We start from the raw sequence: 13,103 nt of genomic DNA on the forward strand, positions 1-13,103 counted from the left end.
TCCTATAACTCCAGTTGCATTAATTCTCCAACTGGTGGGTGAATATTTACCCTTTATTCTGTATTTTTCCTTTTCTCTAAATTACAAGTTCTTACAGACAAGAAGACCATCTGACAGTCCCTTTCAAATTGTATGCTACTACTCTAATTTCACTTAATTGCACAAAGGTACGTGAAACCTGTATAGGCACCTGAAGATGATTAATTGCCTTTCAACTTTGTGAATTCAGATTTTTTTTTGTATTTTCAGTGTACACACATTTTTACTTACAGCTGTAAACATATACAATAATACGGTTTTGTTCTAATCTTCCCAACAGATAATTTCATATGTGTTTTTCCCATGGTGTAGAACAACTTCTCAGTGAAACTTCAGCACCTTGCCATCTTTATCTCAATACTGTGATATACTGTGTCGACAAAAAAAAATTACATAAAGAGCACAGGCAGCAAGTAAACTAAATATTTTTGTGGTTGTTTCTTCAAATGTGTATTTTAAAAAGGTAGCGTGCTTCCATGAACAATCTAATAGAATGAAGTGGGTCGACTTGTAAATAATTATTATGATTATGATTCAAGTTCAGCATGTGTTTAAGATTAAGATTCTGAGTAGTTCTACTGACTTCAAATACCAAATAAAATATTTAAATATCTTATTGGATTACAGCAACAATTTGCAAAAATTAGCCCTAAGTTGTCTTAATGGACAAATACTTACTCTCTGTAAGTAAAAAATGACGTGAAATAAGAGTAAAAAATGTATTGCACTCTCCAGGTAGTGTTTGTCCATAAAACCTAAAAACAATCAAACAAAAAACACTCCACACCCTTCAGCATAAATACAGTTCCAGTTTTATTCCATGGGCTAACCCAGAAGGCAATCCTAGGCAAGTAGGGGATTGAGAGTTTGGCCTGTTTTGGTTGAAAGAGCTGTTGAAATTGCCTCATTTGGTTTGTAGAAACTCCATCAGGAAGTTTCTCTTCCCAGTTTCCCAAAGGACATCCTATCTGTGATCAACTCGACAGAATGCAGCTCTTCATCTGTCTTGTTGTTAGAGAGCATTCCCTGCTGGCTTCCTGATCTCACCCACAGAATCTGTTTATGTCCTTATGACTTCATACTTCAGCTGGATTAATCAGAATAGATAGCCCTATTGTTACACTGAAAATCTCGTTTATTAGTGCACTGGGCACATACAGCTGCAATCCAGTATTTTATTGTTAGTGTAATAGAAATCTTGATGGTTAGTCTACTCTAGTTATCACAAAAGCAGAAGAATAATAATGCAGTTAGAGTACTGCTGTACAGAAAAAAGTCTCAATAATAATATAATTGGATTGTAACACATGTGTGCCCACTTCCTACATGTTTGTTCCCTCTCCAAGTTATACTTACTTCTGTATTGCTCCTCTGGATCTAACAGTGAGTAGATTTGAATTACTGGAGAGGATAACACCTAAAGTCATCAGTCTGTGGAGTTCTCCTTTGGGAGGAATATGATGTTGATGTTGCTAGGATTGACTTTGGGTCACTTTTAAGTGTTTGCTAGGATACTTTTACACCTCACTTTTTCCTTATTGTTATACAGCTTCACGTTACCTCTGAATTTGTGATATATGGTGCCCTTTATGCACATCATATGCTATTACTTTGTTGTGTTTAACCTAAAACCAGTGTTGTCCAGCTTCAAGTATGCGTTTTTTTAGCTGAGCACGATTCAACAGCTTGAAAGTCGTCTGCTGCATGAAATAAATTCATATTTTTTTCTGGGTGTTTTCTAGAAGCTCTGATGAAACTAGTTTCCTTTCTACAGCAATTACAGTTTTGAAGTTGACTTCTTAAGCAGCAAGTGTGAATAGATATTAAAAATATCTACAAAAGCTTCACTGGGGTTGATCTGAGAAGAAGAGTGGACTGAGCTTTCTGCTTGTGTTGGAAAATTCATGAGATGAGATAGGAGTACTTGAAGAGGGTTATCTTGTCTCCTCATTCCTGGTAAAAGTGCCAGCTCAGATCTCGGTTTATACTGCAGGGATAAAAAGCAACATCAGCATGAAGGACCCTTTTTCTACACACCCCACCCCCCCATGGGGAAGAAAAAGATGTAGGTCTTCTGGGTATATTATTTGGAATGGAAGAGTCGACAAGACTCAATAGCTGACAAGTGTTTCACAATCTTTTATCAAACTCTTCCTCCTCTCCCTCGCAACTCTCACCCCTCTGCCCCTCCTTCCCCAGCACCACCAAGAAAAAATCACAAGGCTAACTTTGTTTTCTTATGTGCTTTTAAATTTTTAGCCCTTAAAGTTTCTTACTATATTTTCTTCAGTTCAGTTGTACAAATACATTACATTTTCCTCATGACTGCAGAGAATTAAAACCTTACTGGTTAGTATGTGTTTGAATTGAAAGTGACTCTTGCGGAGTCTCAACAGATATATGAGTAAGGCTACTGTGTGTAGGAGCAATGGTATACAGATGATTCATTTCCAGTGAAGATGTCATTTATATATAAACTCTGCAAAATTAAAACTAACCTGATGTCAGTTTTAGAAACATGCCCAAACCCTTGAGACTGAAATCTCAGCCACCTGTGTTTTACTGAGTTCAATCCTCAAAACTGAAAAGCTATTCTGTAAAAAGTAGCAAAGCTGTGCATTATGCCCTGAGGGTCAACGGAAAAGATTCCAGCATTAAAATGATACTGTGGACTATTCTGTTGAAAGCAGAAGAATATATTCTCAACTTTGTATGTAATGTTCTACCCATCAAATCCCACTAGAGCAGATGGAAATTAGAAAACCTAATACTTGCAATTCAGGTTGACAGTTAACATTTGTATCATTCTGACCTAGAATATGAATTCACCGTATTTAAGTGCATTGCATAAGAATACAGCTTTGGGACTTTGAAAAAAGCACAGAAAAAAATAAGAAAAACGTTGTCAAGAGAATAAGGAGTTTGGCTGGGGGAGGAGAGTGGATAGGAGAGAGTACGTTTGTTCCAAAGAAAGTTCAGTTTTGAGATGAACTTGCTTTTAAAACTTTTCCGTGTGGAAGAAAGTAAGTTTTAACTACATTTTTTGGTCTAATCCTTGAGGTTTTTTTCTCTCATGAGAAAAATTTCTCCTTGAAGCTCTTGAGATGCCATAGTGGATGCAGCTAGGCGTTAGTGAGAAGTCTCTTCAACCTTCAACTGAGAAGTTTAGTGGTGTTTAGTCATTCAGGCTGACAAAAGTTTTGTATCTTCTATGTTCTTTCCCCACACCTGCCCCAAAAGCAGAAACCCAGAGAAGCCATACTTAGAGTGTAGATTTTTGATGCTGTAGGTTCAGTTTTAATGAAAGAATGCTTTGTTTTTTTTCATCTATACACACCTATCAGATCAAAGACCAGGTTCGTATCCCCCTCCTCCTGTTGGTTAATACTAAAGATTTCCCTGTAAAAAATAAATGAGATTCTATATTTTTCAATGAAGTTTTTACACATAAGATAATATGAAAAGGTAAGCCTATAATTTTTATGATTATGTTGAATTAAGCAGAATATTTTGATATTTCTCTATGTTAAGACCAAAAGGAAAAGCTGATGCAAGAGAACAAAGACCTGCAGATATGCTATCTGGAAAATAAGCAACAACTAGATGAACTGAAAAATCACATGAAATGTTTGACCAAGGTGAAATCTCTCTTTTTTTTCTTTTTTTTTTTTTTTTTTAGAAAATGACTAAGGATTCTATGTTTTATGCATAGTGCAAGTAGTTCTTGAAAGTAAAAGAATACAGAAATATAACAGCATTGTTTTATTCATGATATCAAGCACAATGTCATGTCATGTCTAGTGAGAATGCATCTTGTTACTCTGAATATAATTCTTCAATATTCATTCACATCTGATATCACCTTTCATTGAGTATTTCTGTTTCAGGAAAGTGATGTTGATGTGACAGAACTCCATGAGGCTCTCTTGCTTATAAAGGTAACTTAGAAATAATTTTTATATATATATATATATATATATATATATATATAAACTCTTTGTTTACTATTAGATGTTTTCTACACAGTGCTTTGAATTTTCAAGAGCTGGATTATTTTGCAGTAGTTCATGCTTCAAGCATGGGTATTTCTCATTTTTCAGCTACAGTGAAGCAGAAGAGAAGATTAAAAAAAAAATTGAAAATTGCCAGGATGAAATCTAGAGTTATGTAGATAATTCATTATAACATCAAAAGTGAATTAAACCTGATTCATAAGCATCATCTTTTAAAAAACAAAAACAAAAAACCTTGCTTTTTCTCAGTTATCACACCATCTAGTTCTTCCTGTAATGTTGATAAGAAAAACATGTTTGTTTTTTAATTCTCTAAGTATAAGAGAGCATACTCTAAGCCTGTAATCTCAGATTATGTTAGAGCAACCTCTTAGTTAACTACTTAGCAACCTCTCTGCATTTGCTAAACAGAAATAGAAAATTTCCAGTAAAAGTTTTTTTCTTTTTTTCCTCTTGCATGTAAGTTGTAGTTTTATTCTTTACATAAAAATTGAAAATGAAGTTGGGGGAGGAAGAAATGTGTGCTTTAAGCTTCCACTATTCTGAGGATTTGCATTTAATTTTTCATAAATGTGTTTACTGTAATTTGCAGTGTTTACTATCAGTAGAGTCTTTATTCTACTTAAATGCAAGTATTAATTCTATAACAATAATGAAGAAAAAAAGTAAAGAAAAAAATCTAAATTAAAACCCAAGTATTAGTAACAGAAGTAATGTAGACTTGGGAATAATTCAGGTTTGGGGCGTTCAGTGAAACAGGGTTATTAATTATATAAAAGGCAAATATATTAAGGATTTCATATTTTTAATAGATTGAGAAGAGTGATTGCTTCTGAATATCTCATACATTTGAATTGGTTCCTAATGACCATGATATTACATTAATAAATACAATCCGGACAGTTACGGGTCTATGTCATTCCTATTTGTTGTTATCGTGTGCTTAAAGTTTGCAAAGTTGTGCTTACTCTTATTCTTGTCTCAAAATTGTATTCCAATGTTGTATTTAATCAAGCACAGAAACATCCAGATATTTTGCAAAAGTTTGTTCAAGTAACTTTTCAAATTTGCTCCAGGTTCGAAAGCAGCAGAAGAATGGGGACCTTATGTTTTTGGAAAAAGTAGATGATGATATCAATAAAGATTTGGAACGCTCGATGAGGGAGCTGCAATTAACACATGCAGAAACAGTGCAAGAACTTGAAAAGACGAGGAATATGTTAATTGTACAGCATAAAATTAACAAAGATTACCAGGTACTAAACTCTGCACACAGTGGAAAATATCTTGATAATAACATTTTAACATTTGTAGCACTGGAACTTATTTTCCTTCAGGAAAAAGTGAAGTCGTAATTAAGGCTTGCAAATTCATCAACAAAGGCAGTTAGTTTTATAAGTAATCTAACGTAAGATTTGTTAATGTTGAAATGATCTGAATGACTGTAACTTCAGTCTTTTAACTCACCCTGATTAGAAACCTCAAACACATGCCTTCTTGGGATTATTTCTGAGCTCTTATCACGTCTTCACAGGCAAAATAGTAAGTGTAGTTATCAAATAAGCTTCCTTTTGCACAACACTCTGCTTTCACTCTCTCATGTTGGCTTATTGCGGATCATATTTTGGCTTGTCTTTCAATCAATCTGATTGTAAAATAATGCAATCATTGGGAAAACAACAACAACAACAACAAACATTAAAACATTGTCCTGAAGGAATAGCTAGTCAGTTTTATTTAATAAGGATTTTTAATTTCGCTGAAATGATCTCTGTGTTGCTGAATTAAAAATTGCTATTTTTGCATACTCTAAATGCTCTTTCTCAAATTTAACTACATTTTCTCTTTGTAGCCAAAAGCATGTGTAATATCAATGCAGACAGGCCTCAGTGGTCCTTTTTCCATGCAATTTTTTTTCAGACTGAAGTTGAAGTTGTGACACACAAGATGGAAAGTCTACAGAAAGACTACGAGTTAAAACTGGAAAAGTATGTTCATCTTCTTGATATTAGGGCTGCACGCATCAGAAAACTAGAAGGTATTTTTGAAATCTATTTTCTTAAATTTTTTGTAGTTTATCTACTTCAAATTGTTATTGTAATTTTGTTCTTCAGAAGAAATATCTTTCCATTCTTAAGACTAGTAGAAAGGTCAGATCTTTAATGACACATTATCTACGTGGTGATTCATTGCCTTAAATGTTAGTTACTAATTAAGAAAAATTCAACAGAGCAGTTTGTGCTGCAACCCTTGCTGAATAAAACTAGCCAAGCTTTGATTTTTTTTTTTAATAAATCATATATTTATGGTCAACTTTTTATTTCGCTGTCCAATAATTACACAGTCATTTTATATGTTGCTAAAAATCCCAAAGTCGTGGCATAATGTAAATGCAGAATATTTCAAACTAATGAATTTAAAATACTATTTAATGGCTTCAGTGTGTAACATGGTGCGTAGAAATCCTGAAAACAGGATAATTTAAAAAGCCTAATGTCATAACAAGATTCATGTTTGTCTTCAAGTTGCATCCCATGTACTAAAGGACTGCATGATGATTTATGTCTTAATTCTGTAAGCACATACTCTTCTTTCTTTCCCTGGCAAGCAATATAACTTTATTTAGTTTAACCCTACAAAAATATGCATCTTAAGTGCCCACTACATTTTAGCATAGTAATACTTGTTTTGATCATTACATAAGGCTTCTGCATTTTTTGCTTTTTAAATTGTTATTAATTTTAACATAATGTTATTAATGTGTCTATTTTAGTTATACTGAAGTAGCTCCATTGTGGAGGTATTCTCGATGTCAGAGGGCTAAAACAAGCCATAGATGTATGATTTTAAGCATGTAATTTCTTTTTTGGTAACACCTTTAAGAAAGTAAGCTCACTCCTGTAATAGTATGATGCTTTTTCCTCTCTTTTCAGGCATAAATTATTCTGTTTTATTTATTGCAGCTCAACTAAGAGATGTTGTTTATGGTACTAAACAGCACAAATCCAGACCAAAAATACTGCCAGGTTATTCGGTGGATGAATTTGATGAAACTTTACTTTAGAAAGCGGAGAGAATCTTTTTGAAATTCATATCAGCAGAGTGATCTTCTCTTCTGCAGCTGTGCATGCTTTTGGTGACCATGAGCCTGCAAGTTTTTGTACTTACGCATTCTATGACTTTGAACTTCAAGCAACCCCAGTAGTGCGTGGACAAAAACCCTATACGACTTTACTTCTCCGTATCGTTGTACAGGTTGATGACTGCTTCTTGCACTACATACAGAGAAACAGTATCACACTTGAGGTTCATCATGCGTACTGCACAGATTATAAAACGTTGCTACATGCCAACTGAAGCTCCATGAAATCCTGGAAAAGAACGGGAAGATCTACAGCACAGCAGTTTTAGTTGGTAATCAACATACCACCATCACCAAACAGAATACTCATTAAGTGACAAATAATGTGTATTTGGCCAACAATTAATTCACATATTGCTATTTCAAAAGAAGAAAAAATGGTTTATACAACATGGTATTTCCTGTTGGATGTGCAGTACGTTCTGGCATTCTACCAACAGTTGTGGGAAAGCTTGTACAGGTGCAATTTTACCCATAAAGAGGCCACTAGCTGTCTGCTTGTGTCAGTGTGTCAAAATACATTTCAACAAACCATTCTAACAGAGCTATTTTTGCCAGTAATTTAAACTGCTTACCACTTGGTGGAACATTTCCAACTATTGACATATAAAACTGTCCTAAGCTTTATTTTCCTCAGAGATTAGAATAACGAAGTTGGCTTGGACAGTAAGTACTGCAGGTAACAGAAGGAAAAAACTGTCATGCTTCATTTTTTAGGTTATTCATGTAGAGCCAGAAGAGTTGTGTTGTTCATGGCTCTAAGATAAACTGCAGATCTCGTATCACAAACACTGCTGTGATGCATAGTCACAAAATAAATGATAGTTAATTTGTGGCATGTCCTAGCATTTGTGTTTGACTTAAGTACTTTAATATTGAAGATTAATGTGATCCCATATGTATTTATTCCTTAGGAATCAAAGGAAACATCCAAAATTATGGTACTGTAGAATACTGGATCAGATTACGAGTTCCTATGGATCAAGCTATTAGTCTTTACAAAGAGAGGTCTAAGGCTCTGGGGTATATAACATCCAGTTTTAGGGAACATGAACAATCATCCCAGGTATGTTTAGTTTTGTACTTCATAGTTTTGGATGCAATGTTTAAAATTATTTTTTCAGTTGGAATAGTTTATTTCAACTCTTTATGTGCTCAAGGTTGAGGAAGTTAAATGTTCTTGAACTGTAAAATATCTTTAGCAATTGAATGACGTGTTTTTCATATAAAGAGATACAGAACCAGTTGAATTACAGTTTTGCTGAACTGGCGAAGTCTTAAACTTCAGTTATTTATTTTTACTGACTTGGTCACTAGAACATTTGAAATGATGATGTAATTAAATTGTATTGTATTTTCTTAACCTATAAGTGTCAAATTTTGTTAGCATTTCGTTCTAGTAGAACATTCAGGAATGTTAGACCAGCCAGGCCTTGGATCACTATTACGGGTGAAGCCGTTGTCTAGAAAAGTCTAAAGGTTCTTAATGTTGAGTGTTATGACATGACTCACTTTTTCCTTTTATTGTTTATTTTTTTAGCTAAACAGACAATTCTGACAATATAAAGCAGTTTATAGTCATGTTTAGATAAGGGTCACAGGCAGGAAAAAGAAGGGACTTTCAGCTATCTTTAGTAATTGGTTAGGAAATAAAAACTACTATCAACTATGTTGAATTGTATAAATAAAACACTCCAGACCTAATGGGTAATTTTTGTTATTTATAGCTGTTAAAATTACTTCAAGTTTGGAGTAACTTCATTGTTTTATATTATACCGTAATGTAAATTTATATTATACCAGAATCCCAACTGATTCCAAAATGTAATTTGAGAAGTACGTTTGGTGTACAAATTCTGTTAAGAGTCAGTGTAAGTATTTTCAGAGAAACATTGAGTTTGATAGCACGGTAACATTTGCTTTAAATCTGATTTTAAAAGAATTCAAAGGTATTTTAACTAACTCATAAAATCTGGGGTGTTGTTAAATGCCAAAATCTTGTATTTAGTGTTCTCTATTTTTTATGTTTATTTCTAGCTGTGTTACTAGTTCAAACTAGATGAAAGGTAAGCATGTGGAACAGAGTGTTTTGTTTGTAATTATTGTACATTGCAAATTCAAACATGGCAACTGAAATACACTGATTATAAAGGAGAAAATAGGAGAACAGTCAGAAATGAATAACTGTTCCTAAAGAGCTGTTTGAAACACTGCAGTTATTAAAGATGTGTCATGGCGGAAACAAAAGTCATGTAGCTATAGCCCAGATGGTTACATTATGTTAGGGATTCTTTGAGTCTGCAGCTGCACAAGTAGCTTCAGTTGTATGTTCCAAAATTTAGGCTTTCACTAGTTAAACATATATATAAAATTTTCTGTCGCTGTGTAGTGGCAGAAGTCATGGAAACATGAACTATACACAAACTGCTATGAAGACTTTTTTTAATTTGTATTTTTTCCAGTTCTGTGTGTAGCTAGAATAATAGTCTTAAGGTTGCATATTCAGGAAAATATGAAATTGTCAGGGTGGCTGTCTCTACCAATTTCAGTGTGGATTATTTAATCAAAATATACATTTTATCACACAAATTCAGTTGATAGGTGTTTTTCCATATACCAGAAGACAGAACTCTGCTTCCAAAAGCAAGATAATTATGTACAATGATGAATATAGCTGTGACACATTACAGCAAAAGAAAGTAGCCCTTTGAGATAGATAAGATGGGATTACTACTTTAACATAATCATATTATTGCTTTCTTGTTATTACTTAATTTTTATTAAAATTAATTTCCCAGTTTACCAACCTTCCTTATTCGACTTCAAACATTTATTATTGCTTTTCACATACTGATTTCTATTTTTTGTGAATTCTTTATGTAGATAAAGATTTAGAAGGAAAAAAAATAGAAATCTGAAGTGCAATTTTTAATTATTGAAAAGTGTAAATAAAAGGGACTGCAGTTATAAAAATATATCTTGACACAGAATAGCTGCCAAGGTCAGAATCTGGAACTTTAAAGCTGCACTGGTTATGAATCACTCTTAAAACTTAACTGCTTTATGGATGATCACATGACAAGTAGATCTTAGTTTTAGAAGAATAAGGCAAATAATCACAGACCTGAAAGGTTTAAACTTTTATTTGCTTATACCAGAAGAGACATATTTGTATTTATAGAACAAGTAAGATTTTGTCATAGAAAGTTAAACAGTAGTTGGCAGTGTCATCCAAATAAGTTATTTGTTCTATTTATAAATTTCTTAGAGTGCGCCACTATAAGAATTCTAATGTTTTTAATTCCACTTCTTTTTCATTTAAAGCAGCAGATACTCAGAAACTGCCCAAGTCAGCACTTCAACAGATGGCAATTTAAATGAACTCCACATTACAATAAAATGTTGTAACAGTCTACAATCCCGAAAAAAACATCTTCAGCCAAATCCATATGTGTCTACAAGTTTTTTGATTTGCAGACCATGATACTCCCATCATTCCTAGCAGCAACAACCCACAAATAGATGACCATATGTGTTTCCAAGTGCCAATGAATGCAGATTTAGACCGATACCTAAAATCAGAATCCTTAACATTTTATGTATTGATGATGGTGAAACAGAAGAAGGTGGTTATTTAGGGAAAGCCAGTGTGCCTCTTATTTCTTTAGCACATGACAGATCTATTTCAGGTAAGAATTTGACCTCTTTTAAACACAACAAAATCCTCACTTCCTGTTTCATATCTCTTTTAAATCTCTTTAAGAACCAAATGAAAGAAAAACCCTTATCATTCATCTGCTCCTCTTGTCTGACAGAATTTTAAAGTCCAATGAAATCTTGGAAATAAATTTTGCATCACAGTGTTACTCATGCTAAAGAAAATCTGTGACAGAACTTGGAAATGGATGAATGATTTTTTAATATAACCATTACACTGCAAACATTAGAGAAAGAAAAGAGCAAAGGAGAGAAGAAGCTTCAAATATCTCTTTTGCTTACTAAGACAGTACTAACAGAATGTTCCAGGATTGTTGCAGTTTCTAACAAAAATACTAAATTGGTGGGTGTTAGTTGTCGTTATCCATAAACTGCAATGAATCCTGTATCTTACAAGAAGGGTGGCAATAGTAGAGTTTTCTTTAAAACTAAAAAGTAAAAGAGGAAATTAAGTTCAGAGTAGCCAGCTGTCTGAACATTCATTTATGATGATCCTCACAGGGATGAAAGTCTTAAAATTCTGTTTTGTTCTACTTACTGGTCCTGGTATGGAATAGTTAGGTTTGATAAATAATTATAACTGAAATGACGTTGCACTATAGCACTGACTAAATGCTAATAGATTATGATATTTTCTTTTTTTGTTTGCATTTTAGTAATCTGTTTGCACCTTGTCTCTTTTACTACTGATTTTTGCCTTAAGAAGCCTACCAAATACACTACTATATGAGTATGAGTATATTAAATAGAAAGGCCCTCTTAGTCTTAGCATCAGGTGGGAAGGGGTGTTTGAAACTTGATTGCACTATTTGCTGCTTTCATAACTGACAAGATTATTTGTGTAACAAAAATAGTAGATGCTTGCAATAAGTCTTGGGGAAAAAATAAAATGAAAAAATAAACATAGAGTGCTTCTCTCTGGTTCAAAAAGTAACCGAGAACTATTTTACTATTTCCTTTTACTGGCTCTTCTTAAATTCTGGTGATTTAAAAATTAGTTTTCTTGGTATACTGTACGCTTTTCTCCCTCCTCCTTTTTTCTGTTGTTGCTGTTACTTCATTTGTCACTAATTTATAACATGGTTTCTTTCTCTGTGTGTTTTAATTTTTCTCATTAGTTTACTTTTCTAGCTTTAGCTAATGTGCACTTAAAAATAGATTATAAAATTGACATGAACAATCAACCTGTCTTAGGGAAAAAACCCATCAAGATCTAAATTTGGAATCTTAAAATCGTTGTTGACTAGAACTCCAGATATGACCTAGTCTGACCGCCTGACCCAGTTAGACCAAGTTGCTTAGAACCTTGCCCAGTTGTTTTTGAATATCTCAGAGGACAGAGATCTATTATTTGTCTGGCCAACCTGTTCCAGTGTTTGACCACCCTCATAATAAAAACCTTGTTCATGTTCCATCTTGTGCCTGTTGACTCTCATCCTCTTCCTGTGCACTGCTGGCCCCATCTTCTCTGTACCCTCCCATTAGGTGGCTGCAGACAGCAATAAGATCCCTGAGAGCTACCAGTTCTGAAGGTCAAACAAATCCATTTTCATTCTCTTCTTCTATGTCATGTGCTCCATGACACTCTTGGTAGCCCTCCACTGGACTTGCTCCAGAATGTTACTGTCTTGTGCTGGAGAGGCCAAAATGACACGGTATACCAGATGCCATCTCACAGATATTAAACAGAGCAAGAAACTTCCCTGAGCCTGCTGGCTGCGTCTTGTTGTTGAAGCCTGGGGTGCAGTCGGCCTTCTTTGTTGCGAAGATGCAGCTTTGCTGACTCATAATTTTCAAACAGGACCAGCTCTTTTTCTGCAAGGAAGGCTGCTTGTAGCCTCTACTGCTGCTGACATTATTCAAGTATGCAGGACTTTGCATTTGCTGTTGTTGAACTTCATGAGTTTCTGCCAGGCCATTTTTCCAGTCTGTGTGAAAGCAGCTCTGCCTTCAGTGCATCAGTGCTCCCCACGACTTGATATCATTTACAAATTACTATGTTGTTCATAGCATAAAGCTGCTTAATAATATTTCACTGTCTACAAGACATTTATGAAAGTGTTGAAAATTTACAGTATGATTATTGTAAAATATAATTACCCCCACAATGTGGATAATAAGGGAAAATTTGCAAGTAAATTTAAGGTTTCTTCTTTGATAAAAATGTATCACTTTAATGGTTTTTTTTTAAT

General features: G+C 34.0%; 1 protein-coding gene across 1 annotated transcript in view; it reads left to right on the plus strand.

Moving 5' to 3' along the window:
- RPGRIP1L (RPGRIP1 like) overlaps positions 1-13,103 on the plus strand; it is a 73,063-nt gene that overhangs the window by 27,829 nt on the left and 32,131 nt on the right. Inside the window, 12 exon segments of the mRNA XM_040571557.1 lie at positions 3,571-3,677; positions 3,927-3,977; positions 5,129-5,308; positions 5,973-6,090; positions 7,016-7,110; positions 7,113-7,400; positions 7,839-7,860; positions 8,109-8,260; positions 9,244-9,260; positions 10,519-10,647; positions 10,649-10,794; positions 10,797-10,883. Coding sequence (XP_040427491.1) covers positions 3,571-3,677; positions 3,927-3,977; positions 5,129-5,308; positions 5,973-6,090; positions 7,016-7,110; positions 7,113-7,400; positions 7,839-7,860; positions 8,109-8,260; positions 9,244-9,260; positions 10,519-10,647; positions 10,649-10,794; positions 10,797-10,883 — 1,392 coding nt within the window.

The sequence above is a fragment of the Cygnus olor genome, chromosome 12, assembly GCF_009769625.2.
Source record: "Cygnus olor isolate bCygOlo1 chromosome 12, bCygOlo1.pri.v2, whole genome shotgun sequence".
In the NCBI taxonomy this organism is placed as follows: Eukaryota; Metazoa; Chordata; class Aves; order Anseriformes; family Anatidae; genus Cygnus; species Cygnus olor.